General features: G+C 41.4%; 1 protein-coding gene across 8 annotated transcripts in view; it reads left to right on the forward strand.

Moving 5' to 3' along the window:
* SLC4A10 (solute carrier family 4 member 10) overlaps positions 1–24,692 on the forward strand; it is a 160,378-nt gene that overhangs the window by 75,875 nt on the left and 59,811 nt on the right. For all 8 annotated transcript variants that reach the window (XM_082197627.1, XM_082197631.1, XM_082197628.1 and 5 more), the window contains 3 exons: positions 2,110–2,256; positions 11,605–11,743; positions 16,909–17,069. In XM_082197627.1, the coding sequence (XP_082053753.1) occupies positions 2,110–2,256; positions 11,605–11,743; positions 16,909–17,069 (447 nt within the window). The remainder of the gene's footprint in view (positions 1–2,109; positions 2,257–11,604; positions 11,744–16,908; positions 17,070–24,692) is intronic.

Genomic DNA, 24,692 nt, shown 5'->3' on the forward strand with positions numbered 1-24,692 from the left:
AAATGATTCTCTGCTCTGCGTTTTGCCCTTGCTGGAGCCTGCATGAGATTAGAGGTCACATGGGGTTTCAGCTTCATATAGCTGAATATTTTTTTTTTTTTATAATAATTTTTATTACATTTTTCCAAATTACAAAAAGAACAGAAAGAAAAAGCAGAATAGAAGAAAAAAAGAAAAAAGAACAGAAAATCACATCCATTTCAACAGCTTATTTCAAATTTCCATTGAACTTCCCCACATCTCCCGCATAATGCATTCTTGATAATAAAGTCATAAGCAAATTATACCCTTATTTTGTGTGTTTCTTTATATTTTCAGTTGCAATTTAAGTTTAGATCTCTTATTCTCCATTTACTCTAAAAGTATCATTTTTACCCATTTAAACTTTGATTCTTTCACAAATGTTAGCACTTTCATAAATAATTAAATTTCATTGCTGGGGCTAACGTTCCAAATCATACGACGTCTTATGTTTCATACAGCTTATAATACTTTTGCAAATAGTCTTTAAATTTTTTCCAGTCCTCCTCCATTGCCTCTTCTCCCAGGTCTCGGATTCTTGCAGTCATCTCGGCCAGTTCCATGTAGTTCATCAATTGCGTCTGCCACTCCTCCAGTGTGGGCAAATCTTGGGTCTTCCAATGCTTGGCGATAAGAATTCTTGCTGCAGTTGTAGCATACATAAAAAAAGTTCTATCCTTTTTTAACACCTTCTGGCCGACAATGCCCAGAAGGAAGGCCTCTGGTTTCTTGGGAAAGGTGTACTTAAACACCTTTTTTAACTCGTTATAGATCATTTCCCAAAAGGCCTTCAATCTTGGACAAGTCCACCAGAGGTGAAAGAATGTCCCTTCAGCCTCCTTGCATTTCCAACATTTATTATCAGACAAATGGTATATCTTAGCAAGCTTAACTGGGGTCATGTACCACCTGTATACCATTTTCATAATGTTTTCTTTCAAGGCATTACATGCCGTAAACTTCATACCATATAGCTGAATATTTTGAGGGGGTGGGGTGCTGGGATTGACACATCCGACTCTGGAGAAGCTGCAAATGTTTATTTGTTATGTTGCGGCTGTTCCAGTAGCCAGAAGATAATACAACTGGAGACTGCAGTTGGACAAGTCTTTTGTGCTACCTAATCGTTACACGGAAGCTACCTTTTAATAACACTTTTAAACCATGATGCCAATTATCGTAACAGTTGCGCACAATTGTTCCCAAGAAGCTCTAATGTGATCCAGATACTCCTTTTTACACTCAAACCATGACCTTCTCATGGGTGTCAGAATGGAATTGTGCCTCCATTTTGACGTTAGCCCATCCAGGCAGTCATATCTTATGCCACAAACCAGTAAAGAGTTGGTAAGAAAATATGACCAAATTGGAATTCAGCTTGGGCCTAATAAAGATAGTGCTCTGCTATGCAAGTTGGGTTAGCATTTTATCACATTTATTTCAGCGGCTTCATCAGTCCATTAGGTATTTTATTTATGCCGAAACATTTTCAACCCTTCAGTTTATGCACACAGCATAGTATCCACATTTTATTATTGTTCATTTTATTTATTTATTGCATTTATATCCCACCTCTCCCCCCTCCATGAGCTCAAGGTTCCCCTCCTCATTTAATCCTCACAATAATCCTGAGAATTGAGTTAGGCTGAGAGGCAGTGATTGGCCAAGCTTCATGGTTGAGTAGGGATTTGAACCCTGGTCTTAGACCGATACCCTAACCCAGAGCTTTCCAAATTGTGTGTCACGACACATTAGTGTGTTGGCTGCAGTGTGTAGGTGTGCTCCGCACGCTCCTCCTGGGGCTGGAAAGGGGTTAGTTTAATCTCCAGTTTGCTTGTAAAACTGAATTACTGTGTCGTGAAATGATGCATGTCTAAAAAGTTTGTCAACAGCATGAAAAGTTTGGAAAGCTTTGCTGTGGGTACCAGAGATTTCCCCCTCCATCTCTTTTCCTCCACTTTCTTCTTCTTATTTTTTAAGGAGCTGCCTCCACATAGGAATAGGGCATTGGGCCAATGATTCAGCGTTAAATATGTGTTGTGTTGCTTTTTTCAAATCTACTTACCCAACCTGTTTTCTGCTCTCTAGGTCACAGAACCTTGTTTATTGGAGTTCATGTGCCGCTGGGAGGAAGGAAAAGCCATCGACGCCATCGACACCGAGGGCACAAACACAGAAAGAGAGACAGAGAACGGGATTCGGGTTTAGAAGATGGCAGAGAGTCTCCTTCATTTGGTAAGCTTTGTTTGGCTTTTTAATGATTTAACAGGCAATGTTAGACAATTTGTGTAAATGGTGCACACAGTGGACATGTCCTGCCCCATTCTTGCCCTGCTGTAATTTCCAAATCTTTTTCCACACAGAGCACATTACAGTGGGCATTTCAAGTAGTGCCTCCTCACTTCCACCTCTGAACTTCGTTGCCCCTTCCTGTCTCTGGCTTTCTCTTTCTCAAGCCATGATTTTCCTCCCACTTTAAAGTTTCTCCTTTTCCCTTGCCTCTATTCTCTTTTTTTGCTCTGCCATTTTCTTTTGCCACCTCTGTTTCCAGCTGCTCCCCTATTACCTGCTAATTTGCCTCTTCCCACCATATCTCCTTCCCCTTGTTTGTGTCATCCTTCCTGCACCAGAAGCCTCAGTAATGGCTGTTTAGCCAATGTGAACCCTGGTCCCCAAGCATCTTAAAATGCTAGGGGAGAAGGAAGACTTTAGCATGTATGGCATACATGCACTCCTTTGTACTTGGTGTCTTTGGTGGGGGTTTTCTTTCTTCTGGTCATCTCCTTTTTTTTTAAAAAAAGAAGTTTGTGAATACCTTGAGATTCACCCAAGAATGGAGGTACCTTCCTCTTGTTGCGTGTGGTGGTCCAGTTTTGACTACAGAACTGCTGATGAGCTGGAACTGAGTTGAGCATTGGAAGGAATGCTTCTAGAATGGTCTCATTATTCCTGCCCCCGGCTTTTAGGGAGAGGTAGGCTAAAGCCTCAGCGCCTAGGGCTTGCCGATCGAAAGGTCGGCGGTTCGAATCCCCGTGGCGGGGTGCGCTCCCGCTGCTCGGTCCCAGCGCCTGCCAACCTAGCAGTTCGAAAGCACCCCCGGGGGCAAGTAGATAAATAGGTACCGCTTACCAGCGGGAAGGTAAACGGCGTTCCGTGTGCGGCTCTGGCTCGCCAGAGCAGCGTTGTCACGCTGGCCACGTGACCCGGAAGTGTCTTCGGACAGCGCTGGCCCCCGGCCAATAGATGTGAGATGGGCGCACAAACCCCAGAGTCTGTCAAGACTGGCCCGTTCGGGCAGGGGTACCTTTACCTTTACCTTTTAGGTGTTATGTACTGAAGTTCTCACCCTGGGCCAGCAGGGGGATACTTTAGATAGTTATGCACATAAGGGATCGAAAGTGACGTTCAGTGATTGGATAGCTTTAGAAAATTGTTACAGATACGTTGTACTGGAGCTCTATATAAGCAGGCTGACTGAACCCTTCAATTCAGTTCTGTTCTGGCCTATGAATAAACAAGAGCTGTTTGAAGAATTCCTGTGTCATCTGATATGTTCACCCACAACTTAACAGTAGCCAAGTGTGGTGCTCTCCGAAAGTTGTGGACTGCAATTCCCATTATCCATGGTCACTGGCCCTGCAGGCTGGGCCTTGTAGTCCATATGGAGAATGCTATGTTGGCTATCTCTGATTTGGGATTTTCACCTTCCAAAGCTATCAATAAAACAATATAATGTTGCAAGCAATTAAAACACTCAAACAACAACAACAACAACAAAAACCAGCACGAGATGGCATTAAAATAAGAGCATTAGACTTGTGGACTTCACTGATGGGAAGTTATTTCCTGCCTGAGTAATAATATTACTTACTGCGCTGATGTAAAAAGGTGCATCTAAGACAAAAATACTTCAAAATTATAATAAGCAGAGAGACTATATTGAAAACACTGGCAGGATGCCTTATCGCACCATGCTGCAGTAGAAAAGAATATTTTAGATTCTTTTAAAAATGTAAATGCCAGTATAATTTTAGGTTGTGGAGTAGTCATTGTAATGCCTTTAGATTGAATTTTAAATTATATGCACTGAAAGTGTGGAAGGAAGGTGCTATGAAGGCTGAGGCTTTAGAAAAATGCTTTAAATCCTTAAAAGCTCTTGCAGAAAAATATAAGGTGGATGAAATTATAGAAACGTCTTCAGAAATAGAAGTTCAGTCGGTATTAAGAGGATTAAGATTGGGTCGCGCAGAGTGAATACGCACGTGAAACCAAATGACTTAGCTGCATCTATTTTGGACAAATTGTGCTTATTCCAAGATGCTAAAGTAGGAAGAGAAACACGTTTCAGATCACTGAGAAGCAGATGCTGATAATCCATTGTTTGCTTTGTTATTCTAAAGTATCTTATCTGTGTTTTTAAAAGACAATTAAAAAAACAAATAACCAAACCTAATCTGTGTAATAGGTAAACATGTTCCATTACCGTGTTTTCAGCAAAAAGAAATTGTCATTAGGCATCACAGTGCTTTAAAACTTCCTATCACAAGGACACCATTTCCCCATCAACTTTCTCCTTCGATTAACCCCAATCTCACTGTCACTTTGCCTCTCCCCCCTTCAACCTCCTGGTAAGCATAATAAATTTTATTAATATTATTTATGAAATTTATATAGCACCCTATACCTGGGGGTCTCAGGGCAGTTCACAGAATAAAATCAAAATATAAAACCACAAAATATCTAATAAAAACAAAAACAACCCAATAGCGCCCCCCCCCAAAAAAACCACATTTTAAAAGGGCATACGGTGTCAGTCAAATCAGCCAGAGGCCTGGTTGATTTGATTGGTGACATCACAAAGCACATGACTGTTCCTCGGCATTTTGATTTTGTAAAGTCAAAATCCTTGAAGATTTCTGCTCCTTTACACCTCAGCTTGCAGAGCTTTCTCCCAATGTCCTAGGAGTACTTGCTATGTTAGTACTTTCACAGATTCTAGAAAAGAAGCACTGGGTTTTCTGGTACACTTGTTGATGGAAGCAGAGGGGTGTAGATATTTTGGCACAATCAAGCACACTGTGCTCTTTAGTTAGTACTCCCAACTTGACTTAATCCTCTTTCATGCCACTTAATGTTAAGCTTCCCTTTCATAATCGAATCCACGTCACTTGGGAGCTTGGCTACTGAGTATTATTTTTAATGTTTTAATTGCACTTGTCTACTGCTACTTATGAGGAGCATGCATGCCTTGGTGGATCATGTTTCTAAGCACATCAGTTGTATTTTAGGTTAAATTTGGTATGTGCACGCACGCATTGCAACATGCGCAGAGACAACTTGTGGTCATGGAGACCAGAAAAGGCTTTGTCAGCATCTGTTGTGATTGTTGCGTTACTCATCAGTGTTGCCGATGAGCTATCGGGGCTAGAGATGAATCATGGATGTTAGCAATAGTGTAGTACTTTTATCTATGACAGATAAATTTACCTGTCAACATATTATGATTCTTTTCTGAAAGGTGGTGTGTATTAGCTTAGTTTGCACAGATTAGCTAACTTCAAACATCCTATTCCAATCCTCCATAGCATGATTTTGAGGATTAGGAATGTCTCATGGACTTGTACCCTCCATCATCCTACCACCCTTCACCCCTTCCTTCTTTTTCTCTGGGATTGATTTCTCTCTTGATTTGTTTTGCAGTACCCATATTTTGCTATGACTTCTGAATGAAGCAGTCTGGGAGCACTGTGCAGGGCCTTGTCTTCAAAGCATGGCTTGCAAAACCCACTTAAAGACAGTAAATAGCTGGTTAGCACTAAGCATAATTTGCCTGATTTGGGTTCCATGGGCATGGATGAGCCCCTGGCATGAGCTCATGGCATGCTCCCCGCATGCCCCTCATCCAATCAGGGAGCTAGAAAAGGGCATTTGTATTCTGAGGATAAACACTTGCACTGTTTAAATGCAGTCATGGAGTTTAGAAAAATATGGAAAATCAGCATCAACAAGGGGCTTACAAACTTTTCTCAGACATACGTACTATGTTATTATTTGGAACAACCTATTTTTAAACAAACTATAGATGATCTTTGAGTAGTTGCTGATCTCCCCGCTGCCTTGTGATGACTGCACATTTTATTTATTTAAAACATTTATATACCACTTTCTATCAGTTATTTCAAGGTGGCTTACAAAACTCAAAGCAAGGAGAATGATAATCACATGCAAAACTGCTATCGGATAAAAGCAACAACTGAAAGCCAGCATTTTATTTTTATTATTTTATTTGGATTCCATTTATGAATTGTTTCTCATAAAATATCTCAGTCCATATATAAAAAACAATTCAATATGTAAAAACTATTTATTTATTTCCAGTGCAGATACAGGCTGGGATAAAGGTCCCAACTTAAAAGGCTTGTTGAAGGAGGAAAGTCTTCAATAGGCACCGAAAGAGCAATAGAGATGAGACATTGGTATGATGAGTAATGGGGAGGGCGTTGCAAAGATTTGGCTGGCACCACACTCAAGGTTTGACCCCTGTATGGTATGGAATGGAATGGACCTCCAGAATAAGGTGAAATCTGCAATAATGTAGCGGTTGGCTGGGTTTTAAAGGTAGGCTTTCAAACACTGCAAAGTTGCCCTGAAACACCTCTGCTTTTCTCAGAACCTTAGCTGACTGAGTCTGTGATGGTTAAAACTTCAAGCTTTTCGGAAAACAATAAAAATTATTATTAAAAAAAAATTCAAGCTTTTCATATTGTAATGTAGATGAGAGTGCATTGGTGGCAAAGAAGATTTGTGGTTTTATGCTGCTTTATATTTTAACGTACTGGGATTTTGTTTTTGTATTTTAAAAAAACCTTTTATTAAGAATGTTACATCACGTTATATCATATGGCATTGTACTGCTATATGGTGGTCTACCGCCTTGGGTGGGTCCAGAAAGAGTGATTGTAAATAGTTTAAATAAATGCACTATCAGATAACAAGACCCTGTTCTAGGTCCTTCTCTGTGTGCACCATTAATCCTATGCAGCTCTCTCACAAATAAAGATCTTTATTCGTAGGAGGACTGCAGTTAGAGGGGAAGGATAGATGGATGTGGGGCAGGGCTGGAGCAACCATCAGCCAGGTTTATGTAATGCTGTTTTTGTGTGAAGAGGCCTTTGTGGTCATCTGCATTCTGTGTTCTGGAATGATCCACCTGTCCTTGTACCTTCTGGGCGGAGGAGGGGGAAGGCTGTTTCAAATATTCTGTTTCCATAGTCACATTAAAATATGTTATCATCCCTTGCAAACTCAAGTGTGATTCAAGGCCAAATTGGATGAGACACCATCTAGGAGAATAAACAAACACACAGCCGTTGCTTTTTTCCATTGCAACCAGATCTGGATTGGGATGCTTACCTAATGCATTGATTTGCTGATGGATTTGAGCACGTACTGATGCATTTAAGTAAATATGCATTGTGCTGCACACTATGGGTAAATGCATATTTTGATGTCAGTTGAGAAATTGTGGCATTGCCCCAAATGCTACGAGGGCAGAGAGAAAGTATGAGTTATTTAGACCTATGGATTACAGTTTTTGAGATTTTTAGAACTGGCTGTTATGCATTTAGAAGGCAACTTGAAAAACTGTTTGGCCGCTGGCCTCTCTTCCTCATATAAATGCCAGGCACAGAAAAGTTATTAAACTTCATGTTTGAGAGAGTGGAGAGAAAAATAGACTTCCTAAACTTAAATAGCAAGCACCCTACTTTTCTATTAAGGGAGAGAACAACATCAAATGCTATCATATTCCTGTCATTTAATTACATGCTCCTATATTCATATTTTATTGAAATTTTTGTTCAAAAATATTCTGCAAGTTTTTTTACCACAGATATGACTGTTCAAGGTAAAATAAACTGTGGGACTCTTACATATCCCGTGTTTCATGTGCTATCTCATGGTGTCTCTGAGAGGATAGAATTTCCTCTATTCAGAAAGCACATTTCCTAGGAAATCCTTCATAAGGGTTTGCATGCTCTTGCTGAGGTTCTTCCTGCTCAATTTTGTGCCTTCTCAAGACGATTTAAACTATTTTTAAAAAAACATTTAAAAAGTTATTATATTTATATCCCACCTTTTCTCCAAGAAGCCCAAGGTGGTGCACACACTTCTCTCTCCCCTCTCCATTTTGTCCTCACAACAACTCTGTGAGGTAAGTTAGGCTGAGAGAAAGTGACTGGCCCAAAGCCAGTAAGCTTCATGGCTAAGGACCATGATATTAAGCAGTTCCTTGTTTACTTTCCTGCCATTCTCCCTTTGGAGTAATGTGCACAATTCAACGTGGGCAGTCATCAGGGGCGAGTCTTTGTCATTAATTTTGACTGGCCTCTTGATTCAAACATGATTCAAGAGGTTCTGTCATTTGTGGCCTCTTTTTATCTCCGCTATAGAAGTTAGTTGGTATCCCAGTGCTAGGAAGTTTGTGACACCCACACGGCTTTGTGGGTGGCCACAGTGGGTGTTTTTCATATAGTCAGTGCTTTTTCTGGGGGGGGGGACACAGGGGTACGCATACCCCTAAACATTTTGTGAATCTTTGTCCTTTTGTCCATTTACTGTATTTATCTGTCCCAATTTGAACTATAAAATAGTGATTTTTTTGAGTCAAAATGAGAGTACTCCTATGCATTTTTTTTTAGGAAAAAAAGCACTGCATACAGTTAAACATTAACATACAGTGGTACCTCAGGTTACGAACTTAATTCGTTCTGGAGGTCTGTTCTTAACCCGAAACCGTTCTTAACTTGAGGCGCGCTTTCGCTCATGGGGCCTCCCGCTGCCACCAGCGCATGATTTCTGTTCTCATCCTGAGGTAAAGTTCTTAACCCGAGGTACTACTTCTGGGTTAGCGGAGTTTGTAACCTGAAGTGTTTGTAACTTGAAGCATCTGTCACCTGAGGTACCACTGTAATTACCACCATCACTTACTACAACATTGCCTTTGTTTTTAGTTCTTGCTGAAGACTAACACCGCTACCTGTCTGGAAGTTTATTTACACTGATGCAGGGGACTTGCTTATTTTGTGGGAGCATCAGTGAAAAAATGGGAAGTAGACACTATGGAGACGGATAAAAAAAATTAAAAGGCCTCAGACTTTCATTTTATATGCACAGTCTCTTTAAGTCATTCATTTCCAATGCTTAGTCCAGTTTTGTAAAGTACCGTGGAATTCTATTTATGGAATAACACAGTGACTTCTGTCTACTCATGAACAACACTGACCACAGATGAGGTTTATCTCTTGGCAGTTGAATTTACAGTCATGCCCCCCAGAGGAAATGTGTCCATCAAGCAATTTATCATTATTGTCATGAGTTTTCTATGTCCTTGACTAGCCATTTGCTCCCTGTCCTGCCCTAATGTATATGGAAAGCTCGACACGGCCTGTAGGCACACCAAACTCTGTGAACTGAGTGAGGCATCTCATGGTTAGCTGAGGATTTAGCGTTCCCTGAATCCAGTGCTAAATCATTACATTAGCACGAATAATCCTGTCTGCTCATACTTTTTGCCCCCCTTTGAATGACTACACGGCTTCTGTGTGCACTCAAGAAATATTCCTAGTTATTCTCTCACCTTTGGTGCAGAGTGTCAGAAACATCAGCCATCCTTCTGTGCTCTCCAGAAATGCAAAGTAAAGTATGGTGATAAAATAGATCTGTCTTTTTGATGCAAAGTATGATGACAATATTTTTAAAACCCTCACATTAGCTGAATAAGTGAAAGCAGGAAGCACTATAAGGATTGCTTGAATGTATTGTGTTTTTTAAAAATATAACCAATGCACAATGCAGCCATGATGTTTCCCTAATACAACACAACATTTCAAATATTTCTTAAAATACCAGCACTAAAAGGGGTTTATTTAATCATTGTCTTCTGTGAAATATATTCATCAGGGTATATGCAAGGGAAGGGGGCAATCATTTAGTTACCCCATTCCTTTGTCTTTTTAAAAGTTTCATTCGTTTTGTTTTTTGTTCATTATAATTACATTCTGTTCGATACTGATTTAGAATAGCTTATTTTTTTGGCTCCCTGGAATGGAAATCCATTCAGTCTTCTGTCTGATTTTTATCCCATTGTCATTACATTTCAAGAGGGCCTGCACCAGACCTGCCAAATTTCAGACAGATCAGGGAAAGGGATCTGTGTTGTAGAGGCAGTTTATAAAATATATAAATCCACAAGCTTCTGTTTTCATTGGGAGACCTCATTAGTCCAATGTGCCTGAAACTTTCAGGTGTCCTATTGCCCTTTCAAAGAGCAGACTTGCCAGAGTTCATGAATGGATTATCCTCTGGAACTCATTTCTTTGAATTTCCATTCATTTCTAAAATGAAAATGGATGAAATTAACAGAGTTGAATAGACAAACCGTTTTACACCAATGAAACTGATTCAAACCAATGACTGCTTGTCGTATTGAGAAAGACGCATATTTATCAGTGTTATGTACTGAGTTGAATAGGATCCAAATTGCAGCAGTCTGATTGGTCCTAGAACAATAGGATCCAAAATGCAGCAGTCTGATTGGTCCTAGAACAATAGGATTCAGAATGCAGCAGTCTGATTGGTCCTAGAACAATAGGATTCAGAATGCAGCAGTCTGATTGGTCCTAGAACAATGCAGCAGTATGATTGGTCTGCAAGAGCCACCCAATCCAGCTCCAGATGGAAGTGAATCCACAACCTGATTGGCCTACAGGAGAATTCCGAAATTAGCCAATCACATGCAGCCCATTGTGTAAATAATGTATATAAAGCAGATACTTTGGGGGGACTTTCATTCCTCCTCACCACTATGAGCTGAATAAAGAGCATGAAATCCACTCTCGACTCTGAGTATATTTCAATCAGCCTAGTTTTCATGTGTTTATTTTTCTAATGTCACCAAGTATGCAGGGTATTTTTCAGATTCACAGGAAGCTTCTGCCCCATAGGAGTTAAAATCAAAAAGGAAAGGCAACCCAAGAAAGGAGGTAGATGGAGGCGAGAATAAAAATGCATTCAGTTCAGTTGCAGATATTTTGTCTTCATTTTAGCAGGGCAAGAGAATAAACTTGAGCAGTAACTACATCTCTAGGACATATAACCAAGCAGAGGGGGAGTGTGCGCCTGATCAATTTTATACATGTTTATTTGTTAAGAAGGAATTTGCTAAACTGGAAAGCTTAACCGGTGACAACATGGTCCATGTTGATTTCAGAACACACATTTAAAGCATGACTGAGTTGCCAAGTTGTGATTATTTTATTACAGGCTATAATACCTGCCTGTAGAAGTTAATTATATGGATGACAGACAGCTGCATAGCCTTACTACACCCTGCTCATTCACTTGTTCAACACAAAAGGATGCAGCTGTAACCAATAACACTGGTGCTTAATTGCTTAAAAGGTATTTATGTAAGTAATGCTCCATGGAATCACTGTAGTGTGGCTTTGCCTTTGTGGAAATACCTCTTGCTTCAGTTTGACTTCCCTGGTCTCTTCCTATCTCCACCCCTGTTTTTTTCTCTAGACACCCCTTCCCAGCGGGTACAGTTTATTCTCGGAACAGAAGATGATGATGAGGAACACATCCCTCACGATCTCTTCACAGAGCTCGATGAACTTTGCTGGCGTGAAGGAGAAGATGCTGAGTGGAGGGAGACAGCCAGGTGAGTCCCCTTTTGGTTTAGCATTTGTTGTACAAAGACACAGAGAAGGCCAAAATGCCTATTAATTAGGTTTAAGCCAAACATGTTGAATGTATACTGAGTATTGCTACTTCGGGATGCGGGTGGCGCTGTGGGTTAAACCACAGAGCCTAGGGCTTGCCGTTCAGAAGGTCGGCAGTTCAGATCCCCACGACGGGGTGAGCTCAAGTTGCTCGGTCCCTGCTTCCAACCTAGCAGTTCGAAAGCACGTCAAAGTGCAAGTAGATAAATAGGTACCACTCTGGCGGGAAGGTAAACGGAGTTTCCGTGCGCTGCTCTGGTTCTCCAGAAGTGGCTTAGTCATGCTGGCCACATGACCCGGAAGCTGTATGCCGGCTCCCTTGGCCAATAAAGCGAGATGAGTGCCGCAACCCCAGAGTCTGCCACGACTGGACCTAATGGTCAGGGGTCCCTTTACCCTTTACCTTTATTGCTACTTCACATGCCTTTCCTCAGAGCCAGATGTTGACAACATTTTTTTTAGGTTAGATCATGGTTTGTTTTTTTTGGGGGGGGGAGATAATGTCACGGGCAAAAATAAATAAGATAAATGCAGTTAGCTAGGATCTTTGTTTCTTTGCTGAAAATGTTATAGCTATTTCAGAGTCCTCTCCAGAGTAAAGCTGAATGCAGTCAATTTGATTGCAAACAGGGTTTAAATTGAGATTCAGCATAATAGCAAAGTTCAAGATGTAGATATGTTGCCTGTGTGTCTTTTTGCTGAACTTACTTTTCCCCGATTAGATAATGTAACATAGTGAATGGTTACTGTTTACTGTAATGAGGAGGCGTTGCATAATGCTTTATACAGCACTAATCCTGAAATAATAGGCTTTTGGGGGTAAATCCTAAATCTAACACAGTTCTAGTAAAGCAGGCATTGATCTACTGATAATTCTGGCGAATGGGTACTGAGACATTCCTTACCCCAGCTTAATAAAGGCACTCTCACTATGTTGTTCTGCTTACATATTTTTCAGCCTAACCTACCTCAAAGGGTTGTTGTGCATCCAAATTCTTGCTCTGGGTTCCTTGTAGATGACTGGAGAAACAAATATACAGCAATAAATAAATGTTTCAGGAGAAAGTTATGCAGCTATTAGGGACAAGAAAACCTCAAATAAACTTTATTTCTGTCAGATTTCATGTTAGATTTGCCCTGGACCTCATTCATAGGAGGTAGACAAATACTTAATTAAAGTTCCAAAATAAGATGAACAGCCACATTCTCTGCCAATGAAATGGATGTTTTGTTTTGTTTTGTTTTGTTTTGTTTTGTGGAAGACCCGAGACAAATCCAACCAGTGCCACAATTTCAAGTAGTGCTTAACAAGTGTAGCATTGCAGATATGTTTTCGGAAGGCTCATCCAAATGAAAATGGGTCACCATTTCATATGATAGTAAATGGATTTTGCATAGCAGAGTGCATTGCAGAACTTACATGTGGGAAGCCTTGGCTCAGCCATGGAGCTTGCAAGCTCCCTTTAGGCAAGTTGCAATCTCCCAGCCTCAGGGCCGGATTTAGGTTTGATGAGGCCCTAAGCTCCTGAAGGTAATGGGGCCCTTTATATGTCCAGCTGTCCTTTGTCAACAACAAATTGTCACTGTTTTTTGTGTTGAATGTATGCTCTATATGGTAATTTATGGACCTAATAGGTATCTAAAGCCATTTGCACATAACAAAATATGTATTTTATCAAAGTAATTGTTGAACTTATCTTACATTTTGGAAATGTACATCCAGTTTTTTCCCCTTTAATTTTTTTAGGGGTCCCCAAGAGATTGGGGCCATAAGCTATAGCTTGTTTAGCTTATACGTAAATCCAGCACTGCCCAGCTTACACTACCTCTCAGTTCTTTGCAGAAATGGCAGGGCATAGATGTCACCAATGTCAGTAAATAAATATTGCCTGATGCAGTCTAACACAGTAGACTTTGGCCTTACCTGACCTTTAACCTCAGCCTGCAACATACTTCACCTTTCAGGGTGTTTTTTGTTTGTTAAATACTATGTGTCCCTCTTTTCTCTCTGTTGCAGTTTTCATTTGTGCTGTTTTCTCTACTGGATGGCCTTTAAAGGCACAGGAACCCTGTCATTTCCACCCATCTGCTTCCTTTCTAAATGGCTTTGTGTTTGTTCTTAGAAAAGGGGGGGGGATCCTAAGCAAAATGCAGGCCACTTGTGTGACTCAGCTTAGGTCAGGGTGTGGGCCCCGACCCGTCAAATGAAGACTAACGATCCAACCAAATGTTCTAGCCAAGTTCTTGCTATTGTAGCTTTTTAGTGGCATGTGTAAGATTTGCCAAGATCTTGGCTGTTCGGTTACTCAGAAGGATGATGGAGAGTGTGGGTGAACTGGTGGGAGTTCAGTTCCTCTGGGAAGTCAACAGATATAATGAAAGTAAACACAGAAGATATTGAGCGTGTTACTCCACAAGTGGATCAAGACTCAGTTGCTTTGCTGAATATAATGATTTAGTTTTCTGCAAAAGTGATACAGCTGAGTGTTAGGAAATTATACATTTTAAAAAAATACACTACTGGTTAAATTTGCAAAGCTCAGCATATTCTTAATATGTTGGCCCTGGGAAGGATAGTATGCTTATTTTAGTTGGGAAACAAATGTTGATACATACTAACTTGTTTGGGATTACCTTTTGGGCTTCATAGTCAATAAAGAGATTTGAAGCTCGGCCACCCAGTCTGGTATTCATCTAGTGCACGTTATCAGTCATCAAGCACTTCAAATTTACAAGGTCATGGAAGACTATATTAAATAGTTGCATTCATGCAAGGATTGCCGCTAGTGCAATAGGAATTTTCCCTTCTCACCCCTATGCCGCCCTCAGATCTTTTCCAAAGGGTTGGGGGATCCCCCAGAACAGATTTAGTGGGTGAGCAAGGGAAGGAAAGGGGGGAAATGTTCTGTTGTACAAGGAGGAATCCTCTTGGTGATGGAACCTTAGCCTTAGTGCCATGTTGAATACAACACACTGAGAATATGTTGTTTCATAATGATGACATGGTAGAGCGGGGAGAGAGAACTTGAAGAAGACTTGGGTTCCTACACTCAGGTGTCATATTTCATGGCTACTTGCCCCCTTTCCTAAATTCCTTCTTTTCTCTCTCTTCTATGTCTGCAATTTTTAGGTGCTAAGCCTCCCGACAAATCCCTGTGTGTTTTTCTTAATTACTTTTGAACAGCGCTTAATAACTTCAAGAGCTTTCTAAATAAAATAGGATGAGGAGCTTGGTCTCCAGTGATGATTAACTGCTGGAAGATATCGATCCGTTCTATAAACAAAGATTTAAATTAAAGAAGGAGGTTTTATAAAGCTGCAAAGATTGTTGGGGAATGCTTGACTTTTCATGGATGTCCTCTTTGATCTACTTCCCACATTTCCAACATGTTATTATCAAAGCAACGTTTTTTAAATACTTGACTTGCCCTAATATAGAAACAAGTTGCTCTGTCATAATTAACAGGTGCTTGCCCCACCCCAAATATATCCAACCCTTTGATTTCTCAGTCTTACAAAGCAGGCAGGAAGGTGCTTTGAATTCGGATTCCTGACAGCCAAAATGGATACCCAAAGATTCATTCTGAATCCATCCATTTCCCTTCTATTGTGGAAATCTTAAGCAGAGGATCCTTTTCACTAGTTTCATAGAAACACAGGGATAGCATTGAAGTGAGGGAAGCTAACCATTATCTCCAGGGTTCAAGCTGGAGGGGGGGTTGACCTGATCCCAACTTAACTCATCTTAGTGGGAACCGCTTTTCCATTGTCTTGTCCCGTGGACACTCCAGAAATGTCTGTATGTGTGGGGGTAGGGATAGAAGGACCGGGTAGATGACTTGATGGCTACCCAAATGTTTTTTATCCCTTCACAGGGCAAGATGACATTAATCTATTAATATACATGTTCAGAATTTGGTATTGTATGTGTGCATCCCAAGCAGAATGAAAAATGAAACCACATTAAGAAACTATGCCTAGAAATTATATAATCTTTACCCCACATAAGCGTTTCAAACATGACATCTTGGCCATTCTCATAACCAACTTCCCATATGGTAGGCATCCAGTATTATTAAACTCATAGATCAGATTGGGCCAAGAGGTGAGATAAAAGGCCAGGTTTGCACGTAATGCTGGGTCATGGTTAATATTAACCAAGGTGCGCGGGTGGCACTGTGGGTTAAACCACAGAGCCTAGGACTTGCCAATCAGAAGGTCGACAGTTCGAATCCCCGTGACGGGGTGAGCTCCCGTTGCTCGGTCCCTGCTCCTGCCAAACTAGCAGTTCGAAAGCAAGTCAAAGTGCAAGTAGATAAATAGGTACTGCTCCGGTGGGAAGGTAAACGGCATTTCCATGTGCTGCTCTGGTTCGCTAGAAGCAGCTTAGTCATGCTGGCCACATGACCCGGAAGCGGTCTGCGGACAAACGCCAGCTCCCTTGGCCTATAGAGCGAGATGAGTGCCGCAACTCCAGAGTTGGTCATGTCTGGACCTAATGGTCAGGGTCCCTTTACCTTTACCTATGGAGCAACAACAGTGTGACAATAGTTAAGTCACGGGGGCTGAGTTTCGGTGATCAAATTTAAGAAACCATGGCGCAGCATTATTCACACACCATGCTGTGGGGCTGTATCCATTCAGAAAAAGCTTTTCGATCAAGCAGAGGTTTTAGAGAAAGAAGTGATCATCACAAAATCCCCGCTTTCACCTCCCTTGTTTTCGTCTCCACTTTGCATGCTGTTATGGAAGGTCTTCCAACCCTCTTGGAGCAGTTTCAGGGGTTTGTTTGTGTAGGAGGCTGAAGGCGGAAGTAGCAAAAATTGCCTCCAGCTTCCATTGGTGGAAGACTCCTCTTCAATCAAAGAGGCTTCCATGAAACAACAGGATGTAGTTGGATGCAACCCAAAGAGCGGAGCTGTGAAATTGCGCTCTCCCTCTCTCCCTCTCTCTCTCTCTCTCTCTCTCTCTCTCTCTCTCTCTCTCTCCATCCATCCATCTATTTATCATCTCACTATTTGTGTTTCTTCTCTTATTGCTTCTGCATAACTGACATTTCATTTCTCAAACAGAAGGGGCTGACTAAGCTCTTTTGCTTGCTTAGGTGGTTGAAATTTGAAGAAGATGTTGAAGATGGAGGAGAGAGGTGGAGTAAACCATACGTTGCCACGTTATCGCTTCACAGCTTGTTTGAACTGAGAAGTTGTATCCTCAATGGCACTGTGTTGCTAGACATGAGAGCAAATTCTTTAGAAGAAATTGCAGGTAAGTGTGCAGTTAACACAACAATATAAAGATTGTATAATACTCTCTACATCCCAAAATAAAACAACACCATCACACTGCCCTGCATAAGATGCAATGTTTCTCTATGGGGTGGTAATATATTTCAAACTCCAAATAAATAAAATTCCAAATTCTAACATGCATTTCCCTTCCCCCTGATGTTTTCTACTTAGCGTGGCATTAATGTCGGTCTTTCCAGTATCATCACTGAGACACAGAGATGTACAAATTGTGGAAAGGGAAGGTGAAGGGCTGTAGCTGTTGTTGAAGGGAAGATACCATTTTCTTGAAGAACAGAGTGGAGGTTATAATTCAGAAGAGTAGCTGAATACTACCTCTCATGTATAAGTTTCAGTAGGACCCAAAAGTTAATCATGTTAAATGCAAGTGTGTGTTTTGTAAAGATATTTCTAAAGACTTGGTAGGAATATTTTTGGGGGATAATGGAAGGGAATCAAAATGTTCAAAACAAGTAGCTCATAGATTATGTTCTTATGTGTGAATGTGAGAAAATTGGCGAAGGGGGAAAATAGTGAAGAGTTAGTCTGCAACTCAAATCCCATTAACATTACAGTAAGGCCCAGTAGGATTTCCTTTGGAGTAGACATAGTAAGGATTGCACTATTAGTGCCTTAGGCAAGTCTGCTGCTGCTGCTGATATGATGAAGAAAATGTGACTTGATATGATGATATGATGAAGAAAATGAAGCAAATAGGTGATCAGTGACTTGATCTGATTTGTGGCTGCTTAGTCAGAGGAGGCTAATGATCCGCCAAGTCCCAGCTGAAAACCAACTGAATGAGTTGTCCCTTCATTGCACCGGTGTTCCTGGCATGCTCTCAGTCCCAGAAAATTCCCATCACCAGTCCTGCTACAAAGCCCCCCCCCCCCGGCTGCATGCCTGTTCAGAACTGTTAGAATGCCTCTTGCTTGCCTGGACAGAGATATAAATAGGGGTGTGTGTAGGAACCTCTGGCTTTTGTGTGTGTGGATGCAATACAGCCTGCTGTGCAAAGGTAAACATCACATCTGTGACTTTGCCCACTGTCCCCTCTGTTCCCGCTCACTAGTGGTTTGTCAGGAGCTCAGCCTACACTCGAGTAGGACCCTGTTAGAGACACATGCTCGACTGGCATGTTCTCTCCCTCCTAGTCAATCGTTCGGGAGCTTCAAAAGCTTTCTTCAGCCGAAACATCACAGTGACCGATGCCAACCGACACCGGCACACTTAGGGATCTGCAGAGTCTTCGCAACTTGCGTGACAGACCTCAGCAACTCAGCATTTTGGCTAATCTACTTTATTTACATATAAACACACATGGAGCACTGCAACATGGCTCCCTCTCTCTCTAGCATCAGACAGCAAAGAGAAAAAGAACAAAGGACAATAGTCCCACTTCACGGAACACAGTAACACAAACATCCTGTCTCTGTCAAAACACATACTGTCGTGTGAAAGACAACAATCCCACGACTGCAATCATGGAGCAGGAATTCTAACATGGTTATGTGGCCCCTGGAAGGTTACTCATGAGCGAATGTGGCCCTGGAACTCAAAAGGGCAGGTGCCAAGGAAGGAGCGGGAGTCAATGAAAAGCTTCTGCTCCTCCCCTGCTGCACTCCTCACTCCCCGGAAATTGATTTGGGGGTGGTGGTCAGGAGAACACCAAAAACTAGGGGTGGGTGGGCTGGAGGAACGGCTTTCTCTGGTGGAACGATCCCCTTGGCGTAACAATGAATTCCTCCCAGACATTTCCCTGCTCTTTTCTGTACAGGCTGTGCTTTGACATTGTGGATTCTGTTCTTTTGTCTCTCGCTCACTGCGATTTGATATTTTAGCAATTCAGCTCAATAATTAGTGTTTGACAGGGTGAGATTGAAGGGGATGCGGAGACATTGGTTCCTTGCCAGTTCCAAAGATGCTGCTGGCATAGGTGTTTCTCCTGATCATTTGTAGCCATGCTGTAATTGCTTAAGCATTCAGGAAGCTGCTGCATGCAACTCAGGATTCAGTGTTCTGATTGCTAGCGCTGAGTTCAGAGATCTTCCAGCAGCAGGAGTGAGTCAGACTATATCAGGGTCCTGGCCTCTCTAGATGGCTGCTGGGCAACTGTCACTCAGTATCAGTCAAACAACAATGCTGCTGTTTCCCTTAACTTGGCTAAACCTTCTACATTCCAGAAACATCATTTTAAAGGTGTGTAGACCACAATAAAAATGTATTAACGTACATATTCCTATATATAATATACAACATGCGTTTGATTTTTGCAGCCTTAGGCTGCAATCTTATACATACTTACCTGGAATTAAATCCAACAGAGCGCAGTGGATCTTGCTTTTGAGTACATAAGGGAGGGTTATTTGAGCTCTGCTTTTATTTTTTTAAAAAAATTCCTTGCTGCTCTGTTTTCTTCATTCATTTTCCTGACACTTTGATAAATGTTCTTGGTTCCTTTGCATTTTAAGTGTCTGTTGTCTGAACAGTAGTATGCAAATTTCTAAAATGCCACTGAAAATTAAGAAGCAGTCATTTGTGTCAGGAACATACGCTCATCATAGTGCTTCATAAATAGCTGAGGTTACATTCTGCATTGTGTGTTGGTTTTCGGTAGGTCATTTCTGCCTGACATTTCTAATGTTCAGAGTGTCCTTTGTGATTATTTGTGCCATTGAGCAGTCATTCAAGTTCCAAACATCTTTTTATTATTATTATTAAAGATGTTTGTTCTCACTCAGTTTACACTGATGCTAAGGCGCAACCCTAAACCCACTTATCTGGGAGTAAGGCCCATAGATATCAGTGGGACTTATTTCTGAGTAGACATGTGGAGAATTGTGCTATCAAGTTGTAATTCTGTGCACACTAACTTGGGAGCAAGCCCTGCTGAATTCATCAGATTTACTTCTGTGTAAACCTATATAGGATTATCCTGATAAAAATATCAATATTATTTTGCAAAGGTTGTATGTTGTGCTTTCCTGTTTTTCTCCCATAGCTTCTTAATTTCTCTGTCCTCTTTTACATGTGATAAAGGCACTCCTTTAAACCTTGGATCAGCAACTATTTTTTTTACTTCTGAGAAAAAAAGTACCGGTATTCTAGAACTCCCTGCCTATTAATATAAAGGAGGCAGCTTTGCTATATTGTTTGCGATGCTTGCTAAAAACCTTTTTGTTTACGCAAGCCTGCTCATGTAACTGTGTTGTGTATGTTTGCTTTTACAAGTGTTGGTCTTATCTATATTTTGGTATTTTGATTATGTATGCTGTTTTTAAGGTGCGTTTTTATCACTGATCTTTAAGTTAATATTTTATACTCTTACATAAACTGTTTGGAGGGTTTCCCCTTTAATTAGGCAATATATGACCCACACTAAATACAATACAATACAATACAATACAATACAATACAATACAATACAATACACTAACTTTATTAGAGAGCTTGTTCAAAGATGGTGTGAAGGATGACAGACCACATTTCTGCTTCCTAAAGTTGGTTGCTCTTGATTCCCATAACTACAGCCAACACACTTTTCATATCACACTTGTTGTTCCTACGTATTGTTGTGGTACTTCTCAGGTACCCAGTTTCCTACTTCAAGGTCCCAAATTGCCTTCTTTGCACAATGAGAAGTCAGCCGTAGTCCGCAGCACTTGACCAGCACACCAAATGTGCCTTCTTGACCTTAAACAGCTATTTCACATTATTATCCTCCCGATTATTTCAGTTCAAATTGGCAGATGGAAATGTTCTCTTTGATATTTTCATCTACTTCCTTCGGATGCATTCTAAAATTGTCATTTGGTTTGAATGCAGCCAGTGAAATGGCTCTTGGATTTTACAATATGCCATTTTTTCTAGCTGGAATCAAACGTGTGTTTTTTTATTCCGCTGTGGCTTATAGGGGTAGACCGGTAAAGTTGTGGGCTGCGTATTTTCTTTTTGTGTTCTTTTGGGCAAATGTCCAGTCATATTGCACACATTCAGCCATATAAGTCATTCCAGTGGATGAAGTGGGATTTTCCTTTCTTGCTCATTGCTACAGCCTCCCAATCTGCTCTGCAGAGCCCCCTAACCTTCTAGAGCAGAGGTTTTCAGCCTTTTTGAGTTCAAGGCTCCCTTGACATTCTTTCTGCAGCTCCCCTGTGGGGAAACGTGCTCCAAGCCTCAGAAGCCCAGTTATATCACCCCCTTGCCTGCAAAGCCAGCAGCCCCTCACACCTTTTCAAACTCCTTTACATGTGGAGTGTTCCTTCAGCCTCTCTTCGTCTCCTCTCCCCTGGCCAGCCCCAGAGGCACTGTTTGCCTGGGGAGCTTCTAGCCAGGGCTGCTGCAACAAACAGCCTCACAATCCTGTGGAGGGCATTGATGCCGAGAGGGCATCAGAGGAGGGAGGGAGGGAGGGAAGGAGAGAGAGACAGAGGCCAGTGTTGCCCTTGGCAGCCCTGACCATCATTCAAGGCACCCCAGGGTGCAACAGTACACTGGTTGAAAGCCAATGCTCTAGAGCAATTTTAGGGAAAGCAGGCTGCAGGGGAAGGGCATGACAGGCAAGTCCCATTTCCACAAGCAGAAGTCACAATTAGATATCACAATTAGATGTCACCCTATATTTACTTTAGCTGAGCCGCTTAGATCCTAAAAACATAAGAGGACCAAGGCAGAATCAACACATATGAAAAAAAGGCTTTAAAAATGCTTTTTAAAAATAAGTTTTTAAACAATTGTGGAATTTGCCGTTAGCTCACCAGTGCCATCTAGTGTCACATTTGTGTAATGCACTTAAAGCGTTCTACAGTAGTAGTACAGGGGTCAGCAAACTTTTTCAGCAGGGGGCCAGTCCACTGTCCCTCAGACCTTGTGGGGGGCTGGACTGTATTTTTGGGGGGGGGGAATAAATGAATTCCTATGCCCCACAAATAACCCAAAGATGCCTTTTAAATAAAAGGACACATTGTACTCATGTAAAAACACACTGATTCCCGGACCGTCTGTGGGCCAGATTTAGAAGGTGATTGGGCCGGATCCAGCCCCTCTGCCTTAGTTTGCCTACCCATGCAGTAGTACCTCCAGTTACGTAAACTTTGGGATGTGAAAGCGGCAAACCCGGAAGTATGTTACCGGGTTTTGCCATGCACAGAAGCAGTCCTCCAGTTGCAAAAACCTCGGGATCCGGCCGGACCTCCAGAATGGATCTCGTCTGCAACCGGAGGTACCACGGTATTTGGAGCTGTATAGCTGAGTCCCAAGCCACTGGTCCATCTATTTCAGCATCCTGTTCTCACAGGAGCCACTCATTCACTCACCCTTCTGGGAATTAAACAATGCTCACATTCATTGATACGGGACTTCCCATCTCCCCCTTTTCCTCTGCAACCCACTTTGCTACTCCTAAATTTGGTCATTTGGTAATGGTGCTAGATAGGCTACAGGGGCTGCAGATGGAGGGGGGAGATTGCGGAAATGGTCCTCTCCTATATGTGATTTGAGGACCAACGTAGGATGCAGTGTGGTACATTTTTACTTTTGTTTTCTTCATTGGTGAAAGACTCCATCCTACTTTCTTGCCGGCATGACACACAGACACTAGGATTTCCATTACATTATGTTTGGAAATGACTTCATGACCATTTTGAGATCACACGGCTTACAATGACACCACAAGCTATTTCTTATCAAATAAAATATTTTTTAGTAATAATAATAATAATAATAATAATAATAATAATAATAACAACCTGTTAATAAAAAACCCCTCACCCTTAAGCATTGCACATAAAACAGTAAGAAAACACTAATAACATTCTATAAAGTAGAACGGATCACAAATTTTAAAAAGTCTTGCATTTTCAGTTTGTAAGAGTCCTGTTTTCGATTTTTCATACCGATGGTCTAAACAAAATAATTTATGTGCTTCCTTAAATAAATAAATAAATGACTTTTCATGGCAGTCTGATATAAAGTGTCTGTGTGTGTGTGTGTGTTTGCATAATACGACTGGGAGAATAATATTTCCAGTGAGCGCTTTCTTTCCCCTGTCCCCTGTCCCCAAAATCCTTTGACCCTTCCTCCCATGCTCTTTTCCACTCATCAACCCATTTTTCATTTTTTGCTAAACAGCTCCCAGGCTGCTGTGCTGGGAACGCCCTGAAATCCAAACCTTTATACAGCTTCTTAGGTTAATTCTGCGTCTCTTAGCAACCTTTTCTTAATATTGGCATGGATACATTCCACTTGCTGTTTGGCCATAAGAAATGTCTACACTTTGTTACCTTGCTGAGCATTACTTGAGTCCCACCACATTTTGCTTTTACTATCAAAGTGTATTATTTTTTTACCAAGAAGTATGCTGTATGTTCCATCTACACCTTGCTGTTGATGCTGATGTCCCCTGCCCCTTAAAAGCTGCATCCACAGCAACAAAAGCTCAGCCCTGTGTCCATGCATTGTTATTTGTTTATTTCATAAAATTTATACACTACTTGATTGTCAACAGCAGCAGCAACAACCCAAAGCAGTTTCTACAAATAAAACAGTAAAATCAAGAGAGAGAAAAAGACAACCCTGCTTTAAAACGTACAGAAGTTAAAATGCTAAAACAGATGAAAAATTACCTCAACTTTTGAAGCATCTGGGTAGGCTTTGTCTATTCAGGAGTGTTTTTAGCAGGCACCGAAAAGAGTACAGTGGCAGGAAGTTCCAAAGTGCAGGTGCTGCCACACTAAACAGTTTATTTCCTATAAATGTGGAATGGGTGGCATCTGCAATAGTGCCCAATTCGATTGTGCATTGAGTGTGGGTATCTGCATGGGGAAAGCCAGTGCCTCTGTAGGAGTTGGAACCCTGTGCAAGACTTTCCGTCCACAGAAATCCACACCTTAATCTTGAAGATGATCAAAAGTTTGACTAATCCTGCCTGTTTTTGACACTTTAATCGTGTATCTGTGTGCTCTTCTTGGTTCATGACGAGAGCTTACTGGGAGATGTGGGGTTTCAGAGAGAAAAAGCTCACGAGCAAAAGAGTTCATGACTCAACATTTATTGTGTCAGAGGTTTTGAGTGGCACGGCTTCTCCTAATGAATATGCTAAAACACTTGCTGCTCAGTTAGCTTGCTTTAGTGAGAAACTTGCTTTTGACTTTTAAGCCTTAATTGCCAGTGGAAAGGCTGCCTTACCCCTCCCAGATCTCTAAAAGCTCAACAGGACAGCATCTTAATACTGTCTCTGAGTAACCTCCATCCTCAGTCTCTCCTCCCTGCTGCCCCACCTTGATTCTAGTATATTAACTTTATTATTACGGAACTTCCTCTGTACACGTTAGGCCTTTTACTTATTCATTACTTACAAATATTAACAACCTTTACGCCATCGCTGCGGATGCCAGGGAGGGTTAGGGAACGCAAAATAAAAACAACCAGCCCAATAATAAAACACAATGCATGCAATGCAGCTAAAACAAACAGAGCAGATTAAACAAGTAATCAGCTCACACAGCTTAAAAAGCTTGGGCAAATAAATCAAGTCTGAAAGTGGTGCTTAAATGATAGCAGCATCAGCACCAATCATACCTTGGAAAGGGGAGGGGGAGCACTT

Source organism: Podarcis vaucheri (genome assembly GCF_965113315.1).
Source record: "Podarcis vaucheri genome assembly, chromosome: 1".
NCBI classification, from domain to species: Eukaryota; Metazoa; Chordata; class Lepidosauria; order Squamata; family Lacertidae; genus Podarcis; species Podarcis vaucheri.